Below are 27,349 nucleotides of genomic sequence, written 5' to 3' on the forward strand. Positions count from 1 at the left end.
TACACTATGAATTGTTATTCATGTTTGGTTATTTGTATGTTTTGAAAAGAAAAATAGTAGAAGACATTTAAATTGTAGTAAAGTTTCTTCCAGAGGCAAGTCTTTCTTCTCGTCCTATCTTTTGAGTTTCTCTACTGAATATTGACGGAGGAGAGCCTCCTCCTCCTCCTCCTCCCTCTTCCTGCCCATTTCCTTTTCTTTCTTTTTTTCGTCGGCAACTTGGAAGCTAGATCTACCACATCTCCCTCCCCTCCATTGCCCACGCGTCACCCCCCAGACTCATCGACCTCCACTGATTCTAGTGACCATCCCCGCTCTTTCGCGTGATCAGCACACTCCATCTAGGCACGCTTGTGAGTTGTGATGCACGCACCACCGCCACCACATCTCCGCTTTTGCTCAGCGGGTGATCATTGACTTCCTCTCTCCTTCTCCTTTGGATTTCCATATCTGGTACCCTCATTTTCCTCATGGATCTCCATAGTTGTATTGATTGTTCTGAGGTTGTTGTGGGTTTTACCACCCATTTTTTATGTTTAATCTTTGATGTATCTTCCCCCTCTCCCTTTCCCGTGTAAATTGATTAGAAAAAAAAAAAAGTTGTAGTAAAGTTTTTACTTTATGAAGTAATTAATGTTGTTTTTACATTAATTACAAAATTGTTATTTTTGGAGTTTTTCTATTTCTCAAGGATCCTTTTTGAAAACTATTTTTTAAGAGCTTTTATATTTTAAGGAGTCCTTATATCTTTGAGGGAATAACCATTTTAATGAGACATTTCATTGTGAGATTAAAAGACAGTATATTTAACGGTGTATATATATGAAGTCAACATTAACTTCATATAAACCATTACCATTAGATTCATCAACTATATATCCTGGCCATGAAATAGATTTATAGTTATAATTTAAAGTTGATGCATCTAACAGTATATATGAATTCAATATTGGCAAGTTTTTTAAGAAAATTTAAATAATGTGAAATTATGTACACCGTTAGATGCGCAAACTTTAAATCCGACCATAAAATAGATATTATCAATTTCATTTAAATTGAAAAAAATCTTATTCTCTTTGAGAGCCTTAGACAACTGCCTTAACTATCCTTACCTTGGAATCGCCCTTGGTTGAAGTTCATAATAGGAATTTCTCATCAATTTTCTTTTCTTTTTCTTTTTCTTTTTTATATCTTTTTAATCACGTATTAAATTTATGTATGCCCAAAGATTTCTAATAAGATATGCCACTAGTATATAAAATTTATCAGTTTTCTACCATACATAAATTGAATTTCTTCTACTATTGGACGACTATCATTAATATTAATTTATCCTAATCACTTTTTGACAACTTCCCTTAAGATATGCTTGCTAATGGTTTTGAAATTTAATTTTTAGTTTTAGATTGAAAAATAAAATAAAAATGTTTTGATGTGATATCAAGATGAAAAATGTTTTTTTTGGTAGGGTATATATTTGAAAATTATGGAAATTGTTTGGGGTATAACTTTTACTACAAAATTATTTAACAAATTGATTTAGTAATCACAATTGATATAATAATTAGAAAAAATTAAATTGCATTTTAAAAAATTGTGATTTAAAAATGTAGAAAGATCTACATTTTCAAATTGCAAGCAAATGGGTGCGTTCGATTTAAAGGTTAAACTGTGATTTTAAATGTCAAACTGGAATTGTATCAAACGTTTAATTATGCTTTAAAAATTACATTTTTAAATCGCATGTTTTAAATTTTTTTTTTTTAAATTGTATATTTCGAAATTGCAAATTCAATCAGAAGTTACTTTAGTTTAGCAATTTTTACCACAAAAAAAAAAAAAAAAAAAAAAAAAAAGGTCACACCTAATAGATTCTAATCAGCAAGCCCTTTAGTTGATTTTTTGTTTCTTTTTGTTTTTTTTTAATGTGATCAAATATTTTGGAACATTGCTGTTGCTCTCACCTTTCAATTTCGAACCGCTATTGAGTTTCAAATCAACGTACGTCGAACCGCTGTGGAGTTTTAAATCATCGTTGCAAAATAGACCTTTTTACCTTGATGGGTAGAAGTTTATTTATTAGAATAGTTATTTTAACTTTAGAACACCTCTAGTAATAATAGTTAAAATAGCTATTGTGAAAGTATAATCCTCTACTTTAGTTACTTTTTTTTTTATACTCTCTTTAACAGATTCTCTATTATATTTTTTACTTGCATTTAAATATTCTTTTTTTATTATATTTTTGCCAACACTCAATGAAAGAGGGCTACACCACACGAACATTGTACAAGTTCAATATTCTAGTAAAATTACATAATTTATAAAAGCAAAGCAACCTAAAACAAAGCAATTGATCATTTTATTAAATAATAAAAAAAAAAAAAGGCAACAATGCAAAAATGAAAACATAGCAACTAGAAACATACAATAAGACTAAAGATTGACCATGCAGTTGCCACATGTGCTTGGTAAGGTCGGATTGCAACTAAGAATAAATTTAACCGTCTCTAATGTTCACATGTCTTTCAATGAATTCCAAAAATCCATAAGTATGCTCGTGAGAAATTTGTACATAAGGAATTTCATCGATTTGTTCATATTCAATATCACTAGCATCGTCAATATTTCGTTCGTCTTCAATAATCATGTTATGCATTATTATGCATGCTTTTATAATGAAAAGTGGGTGGGAGAGAGAGTGTGATACGCGAATATCATATTGTTTTAGTTTTAATTTTTTTCTCAATATTTTATTAGTTATAGAAAAAATAGTGAATAGGCTCTATAACCTATTCAATATTCATTCTATAAGGAAAGAAGTCACTTTGCCTCATTTGTTAGATTAAAAATAAAAAAACTTGATAATAGTCAAATGACTCAAATTTGACTATTTTGAGGCATTTGGTTAGCCTACTGGAGATGCTCTTGAAGAGGAATATCCATTCCTCTAAAAAATGATAGAAATAGTTATTCATAAATGAATAGACTAAATTTTTCAGAAAAATCACTAATTACTTTCTATTTTCTCACCATTTTTTTTTTTTTTAAAAAAAAAAAAACAAAAATATACAACCTACATTACCCAGTGGCTAGTCGACCACCCCAAAGGGTGTTTGGCTAGTCATATATGGAGTTGGGAGTGGTGCAACCGTTGAAACATTTGAGATTGTATGAATAGCCATTCAATTTCGCTCTCTTTTATTCTGTAATAACTATTTTATTTGTCGATGAAATACTCATTTCGCAAGTCAAACTTGGCCTAAAGGTGTATCTCAAGCATCGCACAAAAATTTCACAAAAGGACAAACTTAGAGACGGCATCGGATCGGATGCTACCACAAAAATTGGAAAAGTGCCCACTGTCATGACGCTGTCGTTTCCTGTTGATTCTTGATTTATGTATCGCCCTTTCATATTTTTTTATCTTATCATTATGGTTTTATATCAATAAAAAAGAGTATTGAGGAAGTTGAGACATACACAGTAGAGAAGATGGATTATATATAATATTTTTTAGAGAAATGATTTTTGTACATCACATTATCTTACGTCAATTCTATACTAAGACACACAAAGCGTGAAACTCATGCATGTGAGTCCCATATACATGGGTCACACACCCAATGTGTCTCGGTGTAGAGTTGATGTAGAGTAATGCGATGTAGAAATAACACATCCCTATTTCCCGAATACATAATTTCAAATATTACAATCCTTTTATCTTGTCTTGCTATTATTTTATTTCACAACACGTATAGTTTGAATAGCCTTATTTTTACTCCCATTTTAACTTATATCATTTTAATTTTCTTTTTATATTTCTATGACAATGGGATTCACTACATGATAATGTGAGTAATAATAAAAAAATTATTCAGTTGATCCCTGAGATTTGTTGTATCAAACTGATGTTAGTGTATCAAAAGTATTTTAAAGATTTTTGAAATAAGCTATTTATCAAAAATAATCGCTTTCATTAATTGTTTGACTAAAACCGTTAGATACACACGTAGATTCACGTCTCAATTGACGATTGACATGTGACATAGCTCATGACTCAGTTTATTCTAAAATTACAATTTTATCCTAAATTTTTTTAAAAATAAAAATCAATATATATTTTTTTTTTAAAAAAAAAAAAGAAAAAGAAAAAGAGTGGCCCTCCCTCACTAGGTGAGGGGCGGCAGACTGCTGCCCCTTATCAGTCGAAAAATCGAGGGGTAGCCTCCTCTCACCATACAAGGGGAGGTCGACGGTCCCTCATTTGGTGAGGGGAGACCTCATCTGACTGCCCTGGCCTTACTAGTGAAGGGGCGACTATCCTTATAAAAAGGTTGTCGTCTGCCCCTCACTTGGTGAAAGCAACCCGTTTGTTTTAATTTGAAAGCATTTTACAACTCACAATTCTGACTCCAAACATGTAGCAGAATAAAACAACTCACAACAGTTGATAATAAAACACAATATAAACCAGTGCAGTTCTAAATAAATAAGCCAACAAAAATAAACATCCACAACACAGATTATATCATTGACGAAGAGTTTTAACCCCCCAAAAAAATAAAAAATTATATATATATATATATATATATATATATATATATATATATATATATATATATATATATATCATTACAAAGGAGCTGCGATGTGTCTTATTTATGTTAAATCCTAATGGAAGCTCATCACATGCCTTGCCCGTGCCATTTTTTTGACCCTAACTAACCATTATTACCCCCCGTTGGATATTTTTCTGATTTTTTTTTTTATTATTATTTTCTTTTCCCGAGTCCTTTGCAATTTTTCATTTTTCTGAGGTTTTTTCGTCTTTATATGAATTGTTGTCCCTTTTTTCTTTTTCTTTTTCTCCTTCACTTTTTCTAAAGTTTTTTTTTTTTTAAGCACTTTTTCTAAAGTTAAGATATAACGATCAACTAAGAGCACGTGCATGACATGTGAGCTGTTTGTCAATTTTTACCATTCAATTTTGGACGGAAAGGAGGACATTAAAACTCCTTGCAGTTAAGTAGAGTATAATTATTACTTTTGAGAGATTGCAAATGTGGGAAACGGATCCTCCCCCATTTCATTTGAAATGGAGAACATCCATTTAGTGTATTTAGGTGGGGATTAAGTGTAGTTTCTTTTTATGCTAAAATGAAGTTCATTTTTCATGTCAACATCTAATGAAAGGTGCTATGCTAATTACCAGACGAGACCAAATATCGAAAATTGAAGTTTAAATATAACTTTAGTATAATTTTTCTTAAATTTGGGTATTCTGTGCATATGAACTCACCTAAAATCCATGCCAATCAGTCCTAAAGCCCACACTTTAAATAAAGAAATAAATAAGTGTAAACCTGCTAATATTAAAAAGAAAAAACTTAGATTTTTTTGAAATTTTTGGTCAAATCATCAATTTTCAAAATACCCCTCATTTTTTTAAAAAAAAAAATTGTTAAGATTTAAGCGTCAGTAAGAATTTAATAGAATTTGTAAACATACGCAGCCTAAATCTTTAAAACTTTTTATAATTTTTTTTAAAAAAGTAAACACATGAGCATTTTGAAAATTTTAATAAGATTTAATAGAAAATTCTAACGGATCGTTGAAATTAAAAAATTAGTACTTTCTAAAGTTTGAGTACAATTCTTTTTGAAAATGACAAAAGATCAAGAATATAAAGTGAAATTTTTCCTATTAAAAATGCAAAGTTGGGACATTTAAATTTGAGGCGGCAGACTGGCACGTACTCTTAGACTATAATCAAGAAGACTACATCATAATAATCAATTACCAAATACTTGACACTTGTACACAATTAAAACCTCCTTTATTTAGTTCCCGATACTTGATATAACTTTCATCCAAAGCATTTGTCATTTCAAGTTTATGGCCGCTGATATAACACAACGAAAAATAATTATTTTTGGGATTTAATAATATCAAGGAAAAAAAAAAAATATATCAATAAACAACCATTGTTCACCGACTACAGTAGTCATGGATTAGAAAATGTTTTCTCAAAGTGTTAACAAAAGCATAGTTGAGCCCCAAGCCATTATGTCATGACCATAGTGATATTTTGAGAGAGACGGAAAATTTAAGCACAGTTGAGCTATGACTTGATAAACCTGTTCTCGTTCTCTGTATATGGCCAGCCAGCAGCTAAAAGTCTCGGCCTTTGTATGGCATATCCTGTAAAAGTTAAACAAACAATTCCTCCTTTAAGTTGCCGAAAATCTATCCATTTCTGCAAAGAGAAGCATACAGCACTGCCCTAGTCCCTATGGCAAGGATATATATGGCATCAACGTATAAAGACAAGACATTAAACCAAATAGAACCAGAGTCATAATTGGTCTTTAAAAAACATTGGAAAAAAAAAAGCAAGTTTGAACAATCGTGCATGTTCCTTATCCAAAGTCCGATGTTGCTTCAGGAAATAAATAAGAAATACTATCTGCTTCTTTGAATGCCTAATAAAAATAAGAAAAACAAGGCGCAGAGATAAAATAACAAATTCTTGAACAACCAAGATAATAACAGTACTCAAGAGGATGATCAGAATTGCTTACAGGTTGGTAGCTTTGCATGTACAAGACTTGCCTAGGGTGCCCAACAAGCATCTGTGGCCCATACTGCAATAGAGAGATATTAAGTAATCACTAGCAAGATTTTAATTTAAAAAATAGGATAACATCTTCACAAGAATTCTTTAGTAGGCCTCCAACAGCAAGTTGTGAATAATGTCGCACCTGAGGCCCATTAGCATGAAAATATGGCGGCGACTGCATTGGTGCAACCTGTGGATTAAATATAATAGGCTGGTGCCCAGGATATGAGGGTCCAATCTGTTCACACCATGAAAGATAGCCATAAGCATAAACAAGTAGAACCAAATGCAAAGAACAATTATAATATTAATATCTATCGTAGGGTATTCTGAAAATAAATTCTTTGATCTTAAAAAAAGAAAAGATAGAAGCTTAAATTATTTAACTTTATATGAGACGAAACTTTCTTCTCCTGCCCAGATCGGTGGGCATGATGCTCTGTTTTTTTTTTTTTTTTTTTTTGGGGGGGGGGGGGAATTTAAGTTGTATAAAGTGCACTTACTCCAAGGCCTACGGGCATGCCAGGCATATGTGGCACGGCATTTGGTGGAAAATAGAAAGAACCATCAGAAACAGGGGAATGAGGCCTAACTGGCGGTTGAGATGGAACGAAGCTCTTTGCATTAGGATTGAGTTTAAATTCCTGATAACAAATTTGAAAAGAGAGTGAAAAACACCTTAATTAGCAGAAGAACAAAAAACATACACAGGCAAGTATTAATAATACAACTTTAATATTTTTACTAATAATCCTATGTGTTTGACCTACAACGTGTGTCCTGATGTCAATTAAGTAAGCAAAACCTTCAAGATCTAATCAACCATACCTTAGCATAGGGATTCAGGGTTGACTTTTCAGAAGATAACGAACCCACTGATGAACTTGGTGATAAACCAGGCCCACTAAAAGCCAGGGCACTACCTGCACAATCTGAACTGGATGATGTAGAACTACCTGGTTGTCCACGAGAGTTTATAGATTTTATTTCTCCATGCAATTTGCTAGATACAATACTCTCAGACTGTTCACCAGGCAAACTCATCTTTTCATGACCCTTCGATAGAACACCAGATGACGCGGCATAAGAGGTGGCATCAGGAGATAATCCCCCTATATCAGAGCTATCTTTCTTCTTAATCAGTGATGACCGTGAATCTACATAAAACATGCTTCATAGTTTAAGACTATGTTTGAGACTGCAAAAAGAAAACCATTATGCAGCATGCAGAAGATAATATAACCGATTGGGGAAAAAGGCTGAGAAAGCAAAATAACTGACTAAAGTAAGCTCCCTTCTTAGAAAAGCCATACAGTAAGAGTAATTGTTGATGTGAAACTTTTTTTGTAAACATCCTTATAATGCTAACATGACATACTAGGCCATACTGATCTCACAAAAATAGATGCTGTGGAAACACAAAACACACGGGTTAAGGACCACAATGTGCTGTTTCTCTAAATAATTTATTCACGTCCCCATATCATCCGATTTTGTGAAACCAGTACATGTCCTCATGGAGAACCTTATATCTGGATGTGGTACAAAACACCACTTTTACAGCCCCCAATAGGAATTTGACACATCAGCTAAAAACACCAAATACACTAGAGACTAAAACACCGGATCATCACTTTTCTCATTTCCTTCTAACCCTAGTGAACCAACCCCTAGACCACCCCTCCTCTCCAGCCGAAAGCCACCGCCTGAATATGCTAAAGGCCACTGTCGGAATCCGCCAAGTTTAAGGTAGATGAGAACCAAGAGAGAGAGAGAGAGAGAGAGAGGGTATGTGATGTTTGATGGATGCTTGAGCCATCCCGTGGTAGTTCCGACTACTGTATGATAAAGGAGAGAGTGACGCCTTGGGTCGTGGCTGTGAGTGAGACTAAAAGAGGAGGCAGAAAACTCAAGCAAGGTAAGGATTTTCCCTTTGATTTTTCCGATTTGGGGATTTTGATTTAGGGTTTGAATTTCTGTGGGTTTTTTTTATTGGGTTTACCTTGGGTTGTCAATTGTTGTTGTTAAGATGGGGTTCATGGCTGATTGTAAGGTGACTGATTTGGGGGAGTTTGATGCTTCACCTGTTATGGTTAGAGATGACCGAATGGGGTGGAAATCTTAAATTGGTTTTCTTGTTTGGTTGGATGTTCTTCTATGGTGTTTGGTGGCCTTGGGCAGATTCCAGCTGTGGCTTTCGGCGGATTCCGGGCCCTCCGGCGGTCGGCAGGGGAGGTGGGGATGGTTTAGGCGTGGTTCATTGGGGTTACTGGGTTAGAATGGGTTGGTTGGGTGGGCTGATGAGGTGTTTTCAACTCCATTGTATTTAGTGCATTTAGTTGACTCATCAAATTTTTATTGGAGGCTGTAAAAAAGAGTTTTACACCACATCCAGATGGTAGGGGCTCTCGTCCTAACGTGTCATGTTAGCATTTGAAGAACATGTGTACAGAAAAGTGTATCAGTAATTAATGTGTACAGAGAAGTGTATCAACAATTATTGTTGTTCGCATAGTGATACTACGGCAAGATAAGGAATGAAGTGTTTTTAAAACTTAAAATGATTAAATCATAATTCACGAATGGAATTTAGGTCGTGGTCCTACTATCCGTATTTGGAAGCAGGTTCCTTTATGTATCTTGTGGGGTTTGTGGCGTGAGAGAAATTCTAAGCTTTTTGAGGATGTGGAGATTACAGTTGGGGCTCTTTGTAGAAATGTGCTTAATATGTTATATCTGCGGGTCTCTGTTCATCCCTTTTAGGGGTTCTCTTGTATACTTCCCGTGTATAAGGGTTGCGCCCATTTGCGCTTTTTATAATATAATTGCAATTACTTATCAAAACAAAAAAAAAAAATGTTATATCTGCGGGTGTCGGCGCATAGCCCGGGTCGTATGTCGTTTGCTGATTTTTTACTTTCATATTCGTTTATCTCTTTTGATTAGGGGCTTTTTTGTATACTTTTTGTGTACTAGAGTTGCGCCCCTTTGCGCTTTTTAATGAAATTATTACTTATAAAAAAAAAAAACGAATGGAATTGAAATTTAACACCGTTTGATGATCAAAATCATATTTTGAGCTAGATATTAATGTCTCATGGACATTATTTTCATGCTTAAACTTAAGTAGCTAGGAATTTGAATAACTGCATTTGGAATTAATACTTGGCAAGACATGGACATTATTTTCATGCTTAAACTTAAGTAGCCAGGTATTTGAATAACTGCATTTGGAATTAATACTTGGCAGGCATATGGGCAAGATCACTCACCCTCAGGTTTTGACAAGTGCGCATCCTCAGCTAGCTGCATTAGGATTAACAAAAACGCAACATTTTTTGATGAATAACAAAAACACAAACATGTACGTTAAAAGCATCGAAAGCAATCATGAGGCAACTCCAAGTTAACATGAGGAAAATATATTAGTTAAGGAATTTCAGCTCACCATCTTCTCTTCCAACTCCTTGGCATTATTATTGTCTCCATGTTCACTGACTCGATTCTCGAGGACCCTGCAATTTTTAAATGCTAAATTTAGTACCAAAAAAAAGGACAAAGCATAAAGCTTAACATTTGGGAAATCCATTCTCATGAAGCCGCATGCAATTAATATCTCAAGGAAACAAGTAATTAAGAATACAACATATAACAAGCAAATATGAACAAAAACCTGCTTTCGCCATCTGAAGCAGGAAAGCTTTTAAAAGGAAGTTCAGATGCCAGCTGTTTAGCATGATCATGAGAACCAGAGCGGCATACATCCAAGGCAGTACTTAATTGGGAAGAATGTGCTTGATCCTGCACACCCAAAAAAAAAAATTCCTTAGACATCATGGCTAGCTAAACAGCACAAATATCTTTGGTAACTCATGGAAATTGCCAAAAAAAGAGAAAAAGCTATAGCTTTATTGCATTTAGATTCAGAAGCCCATAATGGAGTTCCATTGATTTAAAAATTGGATAGCCTCAGAATTACAAGATCATAGGAGTGTGTTTCAGGGCAAACTTTACCATGCTTTGAGCATAGAAATTCATTCTTTCTTTCTTTTTATAAGCCACGAAACGTACTGGGCTTGCAATAGCTACTAAAACAACCACAATACCAAGCACTACACATGCAGGGTAATAGCACTAATAGCAAATGCCCTATAAGTAGTTCCATGCCTTAAATATTGGGAAAATTCAAAAAAAAAAACTACAAAATAGCTCCGACAGCAAATGCCTTACAAATACCCTAAACCATTGGGTAGCTACAGTGCTACCCAATACCCTCCCCCCCCCCCCCCCCCCCTTCCCTCCCTCCCTCCCTCCCTCCCTCCCTCCCTCCCTCCATGTCCACAACCGCCGTCAGTGCCAAAGCCGAAACTAGAGTCAGTGTTGAACCAACTAAACCAAAGTCAGTGCCAAAGCCAGCTGAACCAGAGTCCGTCCGGAGCCTAAACCAGAACCGCCAGAGGCTACCGGTGCAGTTCATTTTCCGCTCTCTCCCAAAGCCACTCTCTCACTCTCAATCCCAGCTCCTCCGCCACGGCCGGACCTTTGTGGACGATAATGACACCATCAAATGGGTCTGCGACTGCGGCCTCAACCACGTCTTGGAGAAAGAGAAAAACCTCAGACCCATGCTCAACCTCAAGAACTTCATCAAATCTGAGCCCTCCAAGTCCATCCCTATCGATTTCTGGGATTGTGGATAAATTGTGTTGATTTTGAGTTTCAATCGATTGTTGATTTCATGTGGAAATTGATGGCCAATTGGGTGATACTGAACCAAACTCTCTCTCTCTCTGTTCTCTCTCTGGCATCGTTTCTCTCTCTCGATTTCTCTTTGAACCTCCGTCTCTTTCTTCCTATCTTGGTCACGATCCAGTGCGAAACAAATAGGAGAGGGGATGCCAGTGTTGTGTTGAAGAAGATGAAGAAGGGGGTGTTGGAAGGGAAAACCATGGACGTTGACGAGGGAGAGAAATTGAGAAAAAATAAAAGATGCTTTTGGAATAAAGTTAAAAAAAAAAAAAAATTAAAAGGTAAAAATAATATTTTAATAGATAGGGAAAGATAAAAGGAAGCTATTGTGGAGTGTATTTATATAGGGAAAGAAAAAGTGGTTTGATTCCCTAAATTAGGGAAAATGATTGGGTGTCTGCTGTTAGTACTCTAATGGTTGGATTCAAGAAAATTGTAGTAGCAACAGATAGGGGAGAGTTGCCATACACACCGCATTTAACTGAGAAAATCATAGTGAAAAATAAACCAATACTTCATAGTGCAAATGAGAATTTCTAATGTTTATGAGACTATGAGCCTCTCTGAAATAGTCAACTCAAACATTGAGGGAGAGTTGAGGCACCAATCCCACACAGATACATATATGACAAATCATTCAAAAATCAATCTTGTCAAGCTTGGAATGTTCCGAATATTCACAATGGGAGTGTTCATGGCTTTTAACAAAGATGAAGTGTATTTTCTTTTAGAATAGAGTCCAATCATAGGAAAAGACATGTCCCTACTTGGTCTGTGATTTTACAAACAATTAGGTTGAGTAAATGAAATTTCACCAATTATTATTATTTTCTATTCTCTTTTATACATAGCTTCTCGAAAGTATTATATGGTTCTATATCACTGGACCTGTTAAATAAATCACCGAATATATAACAACATACAGTAATATACTATATGTTATATATTTATATAGGTCACTCAAGTATATGAGTAACTACAAACTAGTATATAACCATAATTAATATGTTTACTTAAATAGTTATATGTAACTAATATATAACAATAGTATAAATATATAATATGTAACTAGTATGGTAGTATGCAACATATGGTTACTACTTACTAGTACATATATTATACATGCTTATGAAACTAATATAGTGTGCATATAATACAATATATTATAATGTTGTGTCCATGGATGGCTTGTTTATTAAATGAACCGAGTCCAAATCTGAGTCCGAGTCAAGTATATCCAAGCCAAGCCCATCGTTTACAGCCCTACCTATAGTTTAACTCTTTATCAAAAAGTTGCATGGGTTTTGAAAAGTAAAAAAAATATTTTTTGATAAGCAAGCAAAGAAGTTTATAAAAAACGTAAAGGCAGCCCTAAACATACATGAAATATACAAAAACGACACCGAAAAAAAAAAAAAAGAGGGAAGAGAGGAAAAACACCCACAAAATCCAAAAAAATGAGGAAACCCAAACATCCCAACATAACCAGCTCACAAAACCCAGAGTCTTGCATCACAATAGGGGCCCTCTTGCCTTGCCCCGGCCAGAACCAAAACCCTTGGCATCATAATTAATCATCCACTCTAAGTTCTTCACTTCACAATTCGAAGTGGAGAATGGAGCCTCTTGACGCTGCTCCACATCAACTTGAGCCATTAAGTCTAAAAAGCCTTTCACATTCCCCTCGTGGGAAACCCCCAGAATTTGAAAACAGAAGCTAAGATCAATCACTGCCCCGGGAGAACCACCTAACTCTTCAAAACCACATCTCCTTGAATATTCACCCACCTCTGAAAAAGACAACAGAGGGGGGCACCCAAATATAGACAGGATCGAAGAGAAAGGAGACCCATCCACATCTTACGGAGGATGGACTGCGCCGCTTAGGAGAAGGAAGCCATGCCGAAGAAGAGGCAGACAAACATTGTCTCGAAAAGGTGCAGGCGCAGACTCTATCCCATCCCTTGCTGGTGCTGACAAGGGCTTAGCAACAGCCCCAAATAACAGCATAGAAGGAGTCATGGGAGCTAGGGGTGTACAAGCAGGGCGGTTATTAACCGCTAATAACCAACAACAACTGCTAACTGGATAACCGTATAATCGAAAATAACCACAACCGAATAACCAGACACTCACTTAGGCCGATTGTGGTAACCGGTTATAGATCTTTAAAAAAGCGGTTAATAACCAGGTAACCGATTTTTAATATATATATATATATATATATATATATATATTAAAAATAAATTAAAACCTTAGGTTTCTTTTCTTCACACTGCTCCTCACTTTCGCTTCTTAGGTTTCTTTAAAACCTTAGGTTGAGAATCCCTTGATTTGGGTGTTCATGTGATCATAATAATTTCTCCCAGACTTCTAGTGATTTTGAACATATATCTAAAAAAAGCTCAACAATCAAGTTATTTTCACTGGACGACGTCAAAATTAGAAATGCCTAGATTATTTCAATAAGTCGTTGGTATGTTAACAACCGGTACAGCATTATCTTTTCTTAATTCAACTCCTCTAAGACATGAAACCAATCTACATTTTCCTAATGGAGGAGCCTAAAATCGACTGAAAGCCTACCAATACCAAGAATAGTAGTATCACTTTAGGCACAACTTTAATCACTCATGTACTGCACTCTAGATTTTGTATGGATTTCAAAAGAAAAGAAAAATAAAAAATCAATAATTTAAGAAAAGCGGTTACCGATTAATAATCTAATAACCGCAACCGGTAAACTGGTTGCGGTTATTTAAAAGTAAATAACCGAGTACCATGGTTACGGTTCCGGTTATTCCCTGGTTACAGTTCCGATTATAAGGAAATAACCACAACCACAACTACAATTGGTTGTACACCCCTAATGGGAACACTAAAAGCCTCGGCAAGCAGATGCTCATCCAATCTGCCAACCTTATGCTTCCGGGAGTATCTAAGCACCGACTTGGATTCCGACGGATAAATAGGCGCTCTAGACTCCGACATCGCAAGGGGAGAATAACGCATCCGCACCTGAAGAGCAGTCGCCATAAATATCCACGAACGCTAGACCATTCCCAACGAGAGCCGAAGACGGAGCCAGCTCCGGCGAGGCAAACCGGGCATGCTGACCAGCTCTAGCGGACTTCCAGGCAGCACCCAGCTCCAGCAACCCAAAGCTGGCCTCAGACGAAGATGGCAAAGGAAGATCCCCACCGACAAGCCTCATTGAGGCTGAGGCAGCCGGCACGGGACCGCCAATGTTAAGATCTGACCACATCGACGAAACAGCTGCCAAAGCCTAAGCAAATGACGCCGTCTAACCTGAAGTAGACCCACCGCCGACGAAAGACATAAGAGGTCAAAGCCGTCGGCAAGACAACAAACTGACTTGGGGAACCCGGAACTCCTCCAACACACGTGAAAGTCGTCAGACCTGGAACTCCAATTGACCCGAGAGCAGGGTCAAAAGGCTTGGAAGAGGCCTTGGAGCCCAAACGCCTGGACCCAACCCGAAACTGGGCCCTTCTTAAAACTGTCTTAGCCCTCTTAAACATCTGGCCCACCACTAAACAGCTTGCCTTGCGTTTAATATCAAAATGCTTGAGGCCCAAACTCGGCAGGAGCTTGCTTGCCCAGACGATCCACTCCCCAAAAAGCTCGAGAAAAAGGTACCTGAAAACACTTGCCTTTTCCTTCTCTGAATGGTCACCATCACCTCTGAAACCCAGCAACACTTGACAAAATTTGAACATGTACTTTACAAGTCTATCAATTACATACCTTTGTTCATCTGTCGTCTAAAAAACTAACAAAATTTTTGTTACGTATATAAAAAGCCACGTAAGATCAATAAAATCTTATTGCACATGGCAAATACCACCTTAACTTGACCCTTTAAAAAACAAACGAAGGTGGGGGAGGGGGTGAGTCTCCCCTCTCCATCACCTGGGGGGGGGGGTCCGACTATTCTGAAGGAGGTTTGGAGGGTGACCCGACCACCTACCAGCCACCCCTAAAGGAGGTTCTAAGGGTGGCCCGACCACCCCCTAACCTTGGGGTGGGGGGGTTGGCCACCCTCATAAGGGCTTTCGAGGTGGCCCGAGCCACCACCCCATGTGAGGTTACGGGACAGTCCAACCACCCCCTAAACCTCCTTTAGGGGTGGCTAAACCTCCTAAAACCTAGTGACGAGATGGTTTAGCCACACACAAGTGGTGGAGAGGGGACCCCTCCGCCACCTTTTTTTCTCTATGTTTTTTTTTATCATTTTTTTTCTTTTGGTTAGGTGTAAAGTTAGGGGCATTTTTTTTAATAAGTAATCGATATATCATTAAAAGCGTAAGGCGCCCCCATTATACAGAGAATATACAAAAGAAGCCTCATAATTAGTAGGAGCAAAAAAAAAAAAATTATAAGAAACAAATCTCATTAAAAGCGTAAGGCGCCTCTTAATACATTGGGAGTATACAAAGGAAACACATAAATAGAACGAGAAAAGCGAGCAAGAAAGTCATCAAAACTAAACGACAAATGGTGCACATAAGCCATAATCCAAAGATACAACGTATGGTAAAATGAGGATAAAATCTCCTCCAAGATACTTTCCAAATCCTCAAAGCTCTTATTATTCATTTCCCTCCATAAACACGAAAAGAGGCAAATAGACGCCATTTTCCACACTGCAACACTCTTTTGCTTTCCAGAAGACCACCAACAAGCAAGCAAGTCGATAACCCGTCTGGGCATAACCCAAGACATCCCAAAACGACTAAAGAGAGTACTCCACAAAGCAAAAGCCGCGTCGCAGTGAAGAAAGAACAAGAAAATCATGAAAACTAATCACCAAAGTAGAAACAAAAGTAGTTGTCCAAAAATACATAGTGTTGAAAAATAAAAACTTAATTTCCTCCAAAGTCCTCTCACAATATTCAAAACTTCTATCATTCATTTACTTCCAAAGACACCGCAAACGGTACGAAGGTACCATCTTCCACACAGCAGCACTTCGAGTGGTGTCGACAGTCTACCAACAAGCATACAAGTCAACTACTCGTTTAGGCATAACCCAATACAGCCCAAACCAAAACATTCAGCATAGCACAAGCAACCTCACAATTAAGAAGAAGATAATGCACAGAGTCCCCATTCCTTTTACACATACAACACCTATCAACTACAATGACACGCCGCTTCCGAAGATTGTTCATGGTAAGGATCTTTCCTATAGCCGCCAACCAAGCAAAAAATGCCAACACTCTTCCAGAGTAAGCAGAAACCATCATTATGACTCATGACATTGTAAAAGGATTAAACACCAAACTCCCCTCTTTTGGAAAGGACCCACCACTGCTTGTCCTTGCCCTCCCATCTCACTCTCCCTAAATGCAACACCTGAAAATTTAGGCAAAGACATCCACGTGATCCACATCAAAGGCATCCTTTGCACATGCAATACTGAATAAACTCGGAAAGGCTTCTTTAAATGCCATATCCCCACACCATAGATCATGCAAGAACCTAACCTTGAAGCCATCTCCCACCTCAAATCTAGTATGACTTGAAAACTTCCCCCAACCCCTTATAATATTCTTCCACAACCCCACCCCATACACCCTAACAGGCTCCATAGAGCACCACCCACCCTCCCCATGAGCTTCTATATTTAGCATCCATCAAGCCTCTCTCTCAACCCCATAGCGCCAAAGCCATTTACCTAAGAGAGCATGATTTAACCTCGGCAAGTTTCTAATCCCCAACCCTCCCTCAGAGATCGGCGTACAAACCTTGGACCATCTCACCAAGTGATATTTGAACTCTTCGCCTAGCCCACCCTATAAGAAATCGCGTTGAAGCTTCTCTACACGATTTACAACACCCGTAGGGAGAGGAAAGAGAGGCATGAAGTACGTAGGTAAATTGAAAATGGTGCTCTTGATAAGGGTAAACCTACCACCCTTAGACAAATACAACATTTTCCAACTAGCCAACCAACGGTCTATCTTTTCTCAATAACACCATACCATATATGTTCCTCTAGGTGCCCCCTTCAAATTGAGAGCTATTTGGGACGATGTAATCAAGAGGATAGAAAAAAGATTGGCTAGCTGGCAAAAGATCTATTTGTTTAAAGGGGGGCGTCTTACGCTTATCAAGAGCACCTTATCCAGTCTTCCTACATACTTTCTTTCCCTCTTCCCGTTACCAACAGGTATAGCTAGGTGATTGGAGCGCCTCCAAAGAGACTTTCTTTGGGATGGTTCTGGCGGGGATCCTAAGTTCGTCTGGTTAATTGGAAGACTATCTGCGATCCGGTGTCTAGCAGGGGGTTGGGCATTAAAAAGTTGATGGTATTCAACAAAGCTCTTCTAGGTAAATGGCTTCAGAGATTTGGGCAAGAGGAGCATTCCTTACGGAGACAGGTGATTGAATCGAAGTATGGGCTCAAGAGGGGAGGTTGGTGCTCAGAGGAAGCTCGAGATCCTTCTGGGGTGAACCTTTGGAGGAATATTAGAAAGGGTTGGGGTTCTGTTTCCAACTTCCTTTCCTACAAGGTTGGAGATGGTTCTCACATTAGTTTCTGGCATGATGTATGGTGTGAAATAGAGCCTCTTAAGCATTCTTTTCCCGATCTCTATGCCATTGCTCGAAACAAGGAGGCCTATGTGGCAGATTATTTAGATCTATCCAGTTCCTTTATCCTTTGGAATCCTAGTTTTATTAGGGCTGCACATGATTGGGAACTGGAATCTTTTGACTCGTTCTTTAGTCTCTTATATTCCTCGAAGACGTATCCAGGAGAAGTGGACAACTTGTTGTGGACTCCCTCTAGCAACTAGAAATTTACAGTGAAGAGTTTCTATACTCAGTTACAGTCAGGTGAGCACAGTTCTTTCCCCTGGAGGAGTGTTTGGAAGGTCAAGGCGCCTCATCGTGTTGCTTACTTCTTGTGGACAATAGCTCTTGATAGAATTCTCACTAAGGATACCCTTAGAAAGAGGGGCTTCTCTTTAGCTAATTGGTGTTGTCTGTGTAAAAAGAGTGAGGAAACGACTAATCACCTTCTCATCCACTGCGAGTATACTTCGGCTCTCTGGCAATTGATCCTTAAATCTTTTTGAAGTCTCATGGGTAATGCCTAACAACATCCAAGAGCTTCTTCATTGCTGGAAAGTTCAAGGGAGGGGACATCCCAAAGAGGTTATCTGGAAAGTTATTCTTGCCCTCTTAATGTGGAGCATTTGGAGAGAAAGGAATCGTCATATTTTCGAGAAGAGTGAGACAAATGTGCTCTTTCTAAAATCTTCCTTATTGAGCTATCTCTTGGGTTGGGTTCTTGTTTATGTTCCTACCTTTGTCTCTACAAATCTGGTTGATTTGATTAGTTTTTTTACATTGTAACAGCTTATAGGGTTGAGTCCATTTTGTATACTCTTTGTGTACGTGGGTTTAACCCTTTTTTCTCAATAAGATCTTATTATTCATCAACAAAAAAATATATATATGCTTGGCCTTCTGGGAAGCCCCCAACAGAAAACAAAGATACGTCAAGGGTAGAGCAACCATAGCCCAAATCCCAATTAGCTCAGTCACATTACCAACATTTCCAACAGGAATCAATTACGACTAGGCTAAGTTTGTCTTCAAACCCGACACAACTTCAAAGCATAAGAATAAGTCTCATGGATTACAAAGCTTATTCGGGTCGGCCCCACAGAAAATCAAGGTATCATCAGCAAATAGAAGGTGGGAGATGTCAGTTCCTATCACCACAAAGAAGCCTGACAACAGACCTTCACTCGCAGCAACATAAATCATCCTACCCAACACCTTCATTACAATGACAAACAACAAAGGAGACAGAGGGTCCCCTTCCCTCAAGCCACGAGAACTGCTAAAAAAGCCCGCAGGAGAGCCGTTCACCAAAACCGGGAAACACATTGAGCTATCCAAGAGCACCATTACCCCCCCCCCCCCCCCACCCACCCAAAACCCACACCTTCTCGAGATATACAACAGAAAATCCCAATTAACATGATCATATGCTTTCTCTAAGTCCATTTTTCAAATAACTCCTGAATCTCCAAATCTCATTCTACCATCAAGGCATTCATTGGCAATAAGAATATGATCTAGGATGAACGCATTTTGTGACTTAGAGATAATCTTTTCCAACACCATCATGACCATGTTCACTAGGATCTTAGCAATAATCTTGTAGATGCTACCCACTATACTGATCGAACGAAAGTCCTCAGGGTCGACATCCTCTGGAATCCTCAGAATGAGTGCAAGGAACGTAGCATTTGGGCTACTCTCAAACTTACCACTAGCACGGAAGACACGAAAAACCTTCATGATGTCCTCTTTCAAAACATTCATGAGGCGGCATTTGATACACGCAATAACATTTTATTGGTCATATGTGGCTTTTTATACACGTAGCAAAAATTGTGTTACTTTTTTAGACAACAGATAGACGAAAGTATCAAATTGCTGATGAACTTGTAAAGCAGGGGTGCCAATTTTGTCACTTTTTAAAACCCATGTAACTTTTTGATAGAAAGGTAAGTCAAAGGCACCGATTATGTATTTAACCCTTATTTTAATTAATGACATACTGAGATTTAAGAGTCCATGAAATTTTACTACTTTCTAGATTCGCTAGACATGGGCTATAGTAGTAGTCATGGGGTATTATTTTTGGTTGACTTACATCATTAAGTGTTTATATTTGGTCTTAATTTGTTCTAGGATGGGGTTTGCGTATCATAGTTTTACGTTTGGAGTCCAAGTCCTACTTCAGAATCTCTTAGGTACTCTACATGCTCATGTTTCATAGACGTTGAGGGGAATATTATAACCAACCCTAGAAAAGAAATGCATAGCATGTAAGGATAAGTAGTTTGACTTTGAAATTCCAATCAAATCACCTTCAAACAATGGGTCCACAAATCATCAACATATTACTATCTCAATTGATCAGAACATAATCATATTACAATAGCTAATTAATATAGATTAAATTAAACAAAACAAGAGTAATTAGGAACTACCTTATAGGAAGAGCTTGACGAAGTTCGAGCTCCATCATTGCTTTTCCCAATAGTCAAATCAGTGGACCTCTTAGTGACAGAATCAGAACCACCAAATGTTTCCATATTACATGAATCCAACAATATATCTTCACGTTCTTCATACCCACTATCTTCAACCCCCTTACCCCTGTTGACAGAAGAGAATCTAGTCTCCTCATCAACATCAAGATCATCGTGCATACAAATGCCTCTCTCCTATTAGAAAAAATCAACATGAAACATGAAAGGAGTTTGGAGAGACCAATTAAAGAAGAAAAAAGTTTATAGAGGCAGAAAATGATTCCAGAATAACCTCACCTCTGCTAAATGAAGATCTTGGGTTTCCTCACCCTCAATTTCTCTAGCTATTCTTAAAGCTTTCTTTTCTAACTCATCCATATTAGGACCTCTCTCAAGTTTTGTTGTATAGATTTCCTCATCAAAGGTGCTTTTTACTCCAAATAATGCTTCATTGGTTTCAAACTGATCCCAGCCCCTACAAAGAAAATACAAAACTCATCAAGTAGCCACAAAACATAAGTGCTAAAAAAAACACTAAACAAATTACAAAGAGAAAGATCCAGAAAACTTAAATATTCATTACAATATCAACTATTGCTCAAGTAAGGCTTATTCCAACTATTGGGAAAAGCAATTTCACCTTTCCACCATTTTATGCTACATAAAGCCATATTCTTTGCTAAATCAGATGCCTACAGTCTTATCAAAACTCCTCAAGCAAAATTTCTTAACTTTCATTGGTCCTCATGGCGCCTAATTCAGACCTTATTGCTTCCTCTAATAAGAGAAATAACTAGCCACTTACTTGTGCTTTCTCCTATTAAAGCAATTTGAGGCCACAATATAAATAAATGAAGAAAAGCCTGGTAATGAAAATAAACAGTCCTCGTGTGATCCTACTCAGGAAGAGAAGTTGTCAGAACTGTAGAACAATTACCAAGATATTTGGGGAAATAAATATTTATTATAACAACCTATTCCAAGGTCCATCAAATATATTATCCAGTCCAGGAAATTTAGGAGCATCTTCATCAGGGACCCAGGGTTCTAGTTCTCTCTCCATCTCAACATATCGAGATTGTGATATGGAGGAGTCCAGCATAAGCTCCTGCTGCTTTTCATGGACTTCATGTGATAACTCATCCCTGGTTACAGACACCCCCTGGCAACATCAAAATTAAACCCAATTATATAGATAAAATACAAAATTAGCCACAACACAAGGCTAAGATTTCTCTATTACACAATCATGACTATCGACTTGCTATCATACATAACAAGCCATTCAAAATTTTAACAAAGCAACTAATCGTCTTTTTTTTTTTTTAATAAGTACATATCAACTAATCAAATCACTAGTTGGAAACAACATTTGAGATTGCAGAGTTTCATAAACAACTATACAATAAATACAGCAGAACCTTTGCGAAAACTTGTACAAGCTCTTTGCCAGGTATAATAAAAGTCTTTGAAGGAGCCTTGCTAACAGACTCTGCAGTAGCCTTCTGCCCTCGTAAAGAACCATCCTTTGTTAAGCGCGCCATTTTCAAGATGATTCCTGGGAGTTACAAGCAAGTGAATGTTATTGACAAAGAGAATTGCATGTGTTCTAGAAAAGACTTTCATGGAAACCAGGAACTGGATCCATTTACAACACTAAAAGTCAAAAGCATAATCTCTTCAACAAAACCACATCCAACAAAACATACCAAAATCTTTTTCATTGTTTGTTGCATGAAATATTCCAGAGTATATAGATCCATCTTTCACCTGGACTTCCACATGATGCCCAATAAGAGAAGTTGTTATATATACTACCCTGTCGCGTGAAGGACTCCCATAACCGCCAGCTTTGCCACCAGTCATTGCCCCTATACCAGCCACTGAATAAGAAAAATATAATATAAGACTGAAAGCAATCCAGGTCTGAAATGTTCACCAGTATTTGTTGATCTGCTGGGATTTGATTTTCCAGACTGTGACTTATTCTCCAGCCTAGTGCCTACTTCTCTTTCACCTCTTCGACGACCAAAACCATTAGCAGGTAATTTAGGTTGCACAGCTTGTTGTAGATTCATCCTCGGCAACAGCCTTTGACCTATATCAAAAAATTCTGAAACCAGCTCAAGTCATTTGGCTGTAATAAAAGGAATCAGATATTAGGTAGGTATTTTATATTTCAATTAACGATTGTCCACAAAAAGAAACACAATAATGATGAAACAGGGAGCTTGTGATTAGTCATTACATGAAAAGTAAAAGAAAGAGTAATTACAGACCATTTTGATGTGATAAGAGGGCCAAAAGAGGAAGTAAATCATTTAAGTGTTGACTCCTGAATCAAAATTCTAAGAGAATCTCTTTCAGCTTACTCAGAGAAAGAAACTGATAAATTACTAGCGCAACGGGGACTCTCCATTGAGATATCCCAAGTAAATGCAAACTTTCTAAGAGGCAGCTCTCCATTGAGACATAACCCCTTATTAGACCAATGCACACAGTGCATTGTCTAAGCCCATTAAGACACAACAGTCTGCAGATCTTTCTACCACCAAGTCTATACAATAAAAAATTCTACAGTAAATCTAGGATTGTGTTTGAGTCCAAATTCAGGAATAGCCATGTCCAGCAACAAAGGCTAATTTTTTTTTTTATAAGTAAATGAAATATCATTAAAAGCACAAAGGCGCAACTCAAGTACACATGAATTATACAGGAGAAACACCTAGTTAGAAAAAGAGAAAAAGTCAAGAAAATCATGAAAACAAACAAATTAAAATCTAAAGCAACTGTCTAATGATAAAGAGTTATGAAAAAGAAAGACGTAAGTGCCTTTCTCCCTATCTCGCAATTGGCCTATCGGTTTTGTTCATAATGGGGAGATTGTGGTTTGAGAGGAGAACGATGAGTCTTGGGATGGCTTGCCCTTGGATTGGGCTTTGGATGGTGCTTTTGAGGAGGAGACCTTGGCTATTTGGGACATCATGGAGGAAGAGTTTCTGAGAGAGAAAATGTTAGCATGCCAAAAGTCAAAAAGCAAGAGGGAGCTTCTGAATCTACAAAGCTCCATTAATTATGGAAACGGTTTAGCTTCCTCCAGCCGTAGGAAAGGATAGGCCCACGTTTTCTAGGGTTCGTTGTTGCTTTGGTGGGTTGTGGGTTGTCTCTCGGGCGTTTAGTTTTTTCTTGCAACTCTATTTGGGCTCCTTTGTGGGTTGTTTGTTGTTCTTTCTTGGGTTTTGGGGTTTTTTCTATTGGTTGTTGCGCGTTAGCTTTGGGTGTTTCTGGCGTATACTTTCTGTGTACCTAGGGGCGCCTTTACGCTTTTTTAATAAATCTTTTCTTACTTATCAAAAAAAAAAGACTTAAAATCCATTGCCGTTCTCTCACTGTCTTTAAAACTTCTATCATTTCTTTCCCTCCAAAGACACCACAAAAGACAAGACGGAACCACTCCACATAGTTGTGCTCTAAGGACTGCCTCCCAACCCTCTTCAACAAGCAAAAAGGTTAACTACTCTCTTAGGCATGGCCCAAGGTAACCCAACACAACTGAAATAGCATTGCATAAGGCATAGACGATCCCAGTCGCGAGCATCTCTAATAAAGCTTACATTCCACTAATGAAAATCGTTGGATAACTCCAAGTAATCTACCACGGAGGCATCCTTCACACAAGCAATACTATACAAATCCGGGAAAATATCCTTAAGGACCCAATCCCCATACCACTTGTCATGCCAAAATCTAATTTTGGAACCATCTCCTACCTCAAATTTGGTATGACTAGAAAACTTCTCCAACCCCTCCTAATATTTTTCCACAAACTCACCCAATACGACCCATGAACCTCATTAGAACACTACCCGGAAATAGAGGTTGTTAGGTGCATAATTCCCACAATTACGGATATCAGAACATGGCCAAAATATATCTTTGTAGATTCATAGATGAGAACACATCTTAAGCTATTATTAGGTTTGTGACATGCAGAAGAGAGTTGTCAGGCCTGGCTGACACCTGCTAGCTACACTTCAACAGCTAAGAAACATAAAACGTCATAGTTCAGTAATGGAAATAGGAGAATACCTTTTTCTGATGGGAACCACCCACTAAGAAGCCCTTTGAAGTTCCAACAAACACCTTCATAATGGAGAACAATGAATACAATTTTATTAGTCAAAGGAAACCAAGAACTACCCGAGTCAAAATGTTACATAAACATCATAAATATCTGTCTGTGTGTATATATATATATATATAGATCAAAGTGGTGTTACTTTTGGCACATGCATTGCCACTAAGGCTCTAACTACGAAAAAACTGAGTAAACAGAAAGAAAGCTACAAGCAATTAAAATCAATGTACAGCAAACATAACACTTAAAACACATCAATAAGACTTCCCAACCATAGATGATAAAATCAATATTACAGAATTCAAGACCCAAAACTAATTAATACACGTATACGAAGTGCTAAAAGCAATTACAATCAATGGACAGCGAAAGGAGAACCAAAACACATTACATAAAAGAAATCATGATTATAGCATTCTACACATATAAACAATATATGCATATAGATACACATACCTCTCTCCCTCTCTCTTATACACAAACTATCTATATATGTTTCCTTGAATGAATGTATGCATGATCACGTTTTTAATTTTTACCTGCTAAAAGCCCAAAATAGAAACTAAAACCTCTAGTTTGGGAAGTCTACTAGAACTGCTTTACATAACGGCCTTTAAAAAAATGCCAAAAATGTTATATTCTCCAACAGTTTTTCTCAGCAACCAAACATAGGACAAAGTTAAAGAAATAAATTTAAGTGAAAATAAAAAATATAGTAAACTAAACTCGACCGTAAAGGAAATTGAGCAGTAAAAAAGGGACTTCAAAATAGTATTCCTTCTTACCTCAGAAAGCTTAAGCCAATCTAGCCTAAAATTACTTTGATGCCGCTGCTCCGAGTTAGAATCAGTGAGTTAGGGTTAGGAATAGGGGGATTTTGGTGGGAGAGGGGTTCGAAAAGGAAGAGAATTTGAGGATCAGAGCGTTGAATCACGATATGATAGGAGATTGAGCATGGGAGACAGAGAGAGAGAGAGAGGGTCTCGGCTCGGTCTCGGTCTCGGTCTCGGTGTGATCGAGGGAGAGGGTTTGATTTTGAAGATTTGCGAAAGGGAAGAAAGAGAGAGTTTAGAGCGCTATTATACTTGTAAATGAAAGGGTGGAGCAATTTGGTGCGTGCGTGTGTAGGATAGAATCAGAGGTAGATTAACTGTATGTTATTTAGTAGATTAATGTTCAACTGCTATATAACTACATAACGTAGCAATAAAAAAAACCATAAGATTAGAACTTAGTTTTTTTTCTAAGTGTTGATTTTTTACTTTCACGTTATTTGATTGTATGGCAGCTATATAGGAGTCTACTAAATATAATTATTCATATTATATATTACATTTTTATCCCATAATATTGCGTGACAGTTCCAACAAACCTTTATTTTTTAAAAAACAATGACTGATCCAAAGGTTCTTTAGGACAACTACATCAACATTGTAAAATAATTATAGGTTAAAAATGTAATTTCTAGCATTACTCTTTTTTTATATAATTTTTTATTCAAATAATGCTAGAAACCACATTTTTATCTCAAAACTATCTCATAATACTGATGTGGTAGTCCCAATCAACCTTTAGATCAATCATTTTTAACACACAAAAAAAAAAAAAAAATCAGTTATTGGTTAGGACTGCTACATCTGCAATTGTAATCAACTTTAATCCTAGTAATTTAGCTTATATATAAATGAAATTGCAAAAAAAAAGTTATATCAACAAATTTTTTTTTGACTAAATTTTCAATTTATATGCTAGATTTTAAAGCTAAATTATCCAAATTATTCAAAATGCTTGGTTTTCAGATAAATTTTGAAGACCTTATTCTAGGTTTTGTCAATTCAATTAAAATATTGTTGTAAAATCAAATAAAATTTTTTTTTGATAAGTAAAAATATTATGTAAGAGGGATTATGTAAAATCAAATAAAATAACAATACAAGATAAAGAAATTGCAATATGTGAAACTAGTTCTTCAAGAACTATGTATGATTCTTCTCTATTATTGTGTGTTCTACATACTACCAAATACTCTCTTTTATAGACATATAATCATAATAGGAGGTTAAGGAACATGAAATGGTAGAACATAAATCAAAAGACTAGATCAATATATTACATTAAAGTTATAGGACTTCTAACATGTGACATGAATATGTAGAATTCTAAGAGATGGAACTAAATGGACATCCGTCAAATGTATAAATGCATTCATAACACTCCCCTTTGAATGACCATACACTAAGAATATGTCTCGTTAAAATATTGTCAATGAAAACCTAGTGGGAAAAAAACCTGTGACGAAGGAAAAAGAGTACAATTTTCTTATGTGTCTTCGTATGCTTATGACTACCTCATTAAAACCTTGCAAATGAAAACCCAGTGGGAAAAACCTTAGCGAAGGAAAAAATAATACAATCAACATAATCATTTTACACCCCTTTATTAGCATGAAGAACTTCAATTATTTATGATGAAAGATCCTTGAGTCGTCGCATTCCAATGTTATTCACCAACTTCTTAAATGTTGCAGTTGGTAATAATTTGGTAAATAAAACTGTCAAATTGTCACTTGATCGTATATGCTTCACATCAATATCACCACTCTTCTCGAGCTCAGGTGTATAAAAGAATTTCGGTGAAATGTGTTTTGTTCTATCACCTTTAATATATCCTCATTTGATCTGTGTGATACAAGCAACATTATCTTTATATATATTTGTCGGTCTTTGATTGTGGATAAACTACACTTTCCTCGAATGT

At 36.9% G+C, this 27,349-nt stretch overlaps 1 protein-coding gene across 6 annotated transcripts; it reads right to left on the reverse strand.

Annotated features, from left to right (window-relative positions):
• Positions 1 to 5,921: 5,921 nt before the first annotated feature.
• LOC133862847 (polyadenylate-binding protein-interacting protein 3-like) lies at positions 5,922 to 25,653 on the reverse strand. Of its 6 annotated transcripts, none has more exons than XM_062298734.1 (16): positions 25,378 to 25,653; positions 24,544 to 24,597; positions 22,394 to 22,552; positions 22,164 to 22,325; positions 21,876 to 22,012; positions 21,429 to 21,616; positions 20,752 to 20,929; positions 20,413 to 20,649; positions 10,296 to 10,423; positions 10,071 to 10,137; positions 9,895 to 9,928; positions 7,451 to 7,779; positions 7,126 to 7,266; positions 6,765 to 6,860; positions 6,585 to 6,647; positions 5,922 to 6,204 (listed from the first exon to the last, which is right to left on the reverse strand). In XM_062298734.1, exons 3-16 carry the CDS (start codon positions 22,530 to 22,532, stop codon positions 6,175 to 6,177), a joined length of 1,929 nt encoding a protein of 642 aa, XP_062154718.1. In that variant the 5' UTR covers positions 22,533 to 22,552; positions 24,544 to 24,597; positions 25,378 to 25,653; the 3' UTR covers positions 5,922 to 6,174. The 6 variants fall into 6 exon arrangements, with proteins under 6 accessions (XP_062154718.1, XP_062154715.1, XP_062154716.1 ...); XM_062298731.1 differs by having other exon boundaries at positions 22,394 to 22,567; XM_062298732.1 differs by having other exon boundaries at positions 22,394 to 22,591.
• Positions 25,654 to 27,349: the final 1,696 nt, after the last annotated feature.

This window comes from Alnus glutinosa, chromosome 3, assembly GCF_958979055.1.
Source record: "Alnus glutinosa chromosome 3, dhAlnGlut1.1, whole genome shotgun sequence".
In the NCBI taxonomy this organism is placed as follows: Eukaryota; Viridiplantae; Streptophyta; class Magnoliopsida; order Fagales; family Betulaceae; genus Alnus; species Alnus glutinosa.

Bases quoted from the DNA above. Each gene is read 5' to 3' on its own strand.
- LOC133862847 (XM_062298737.1), bottom strand. From the start codon at position 22,532: ATGAATCTACAACAAGCTGTGCAACCTAAATTACCTGCTAATGGTTTT. The intron at 22,013-22,163 runs GTATGTTTTGTT...TGTAACTCCCAG, and splicing joins AAACAATGAAAAAGATTTTG to GAATCATCTTGAAAATGGCG. The intron at 20,650-20,751 runs GTGAGGTTATTC...TTTTTCTAATAG, and splicing joins AAGATCTTCATTTAGCAGAG to GAGAGAGGCATTTGTATGCA.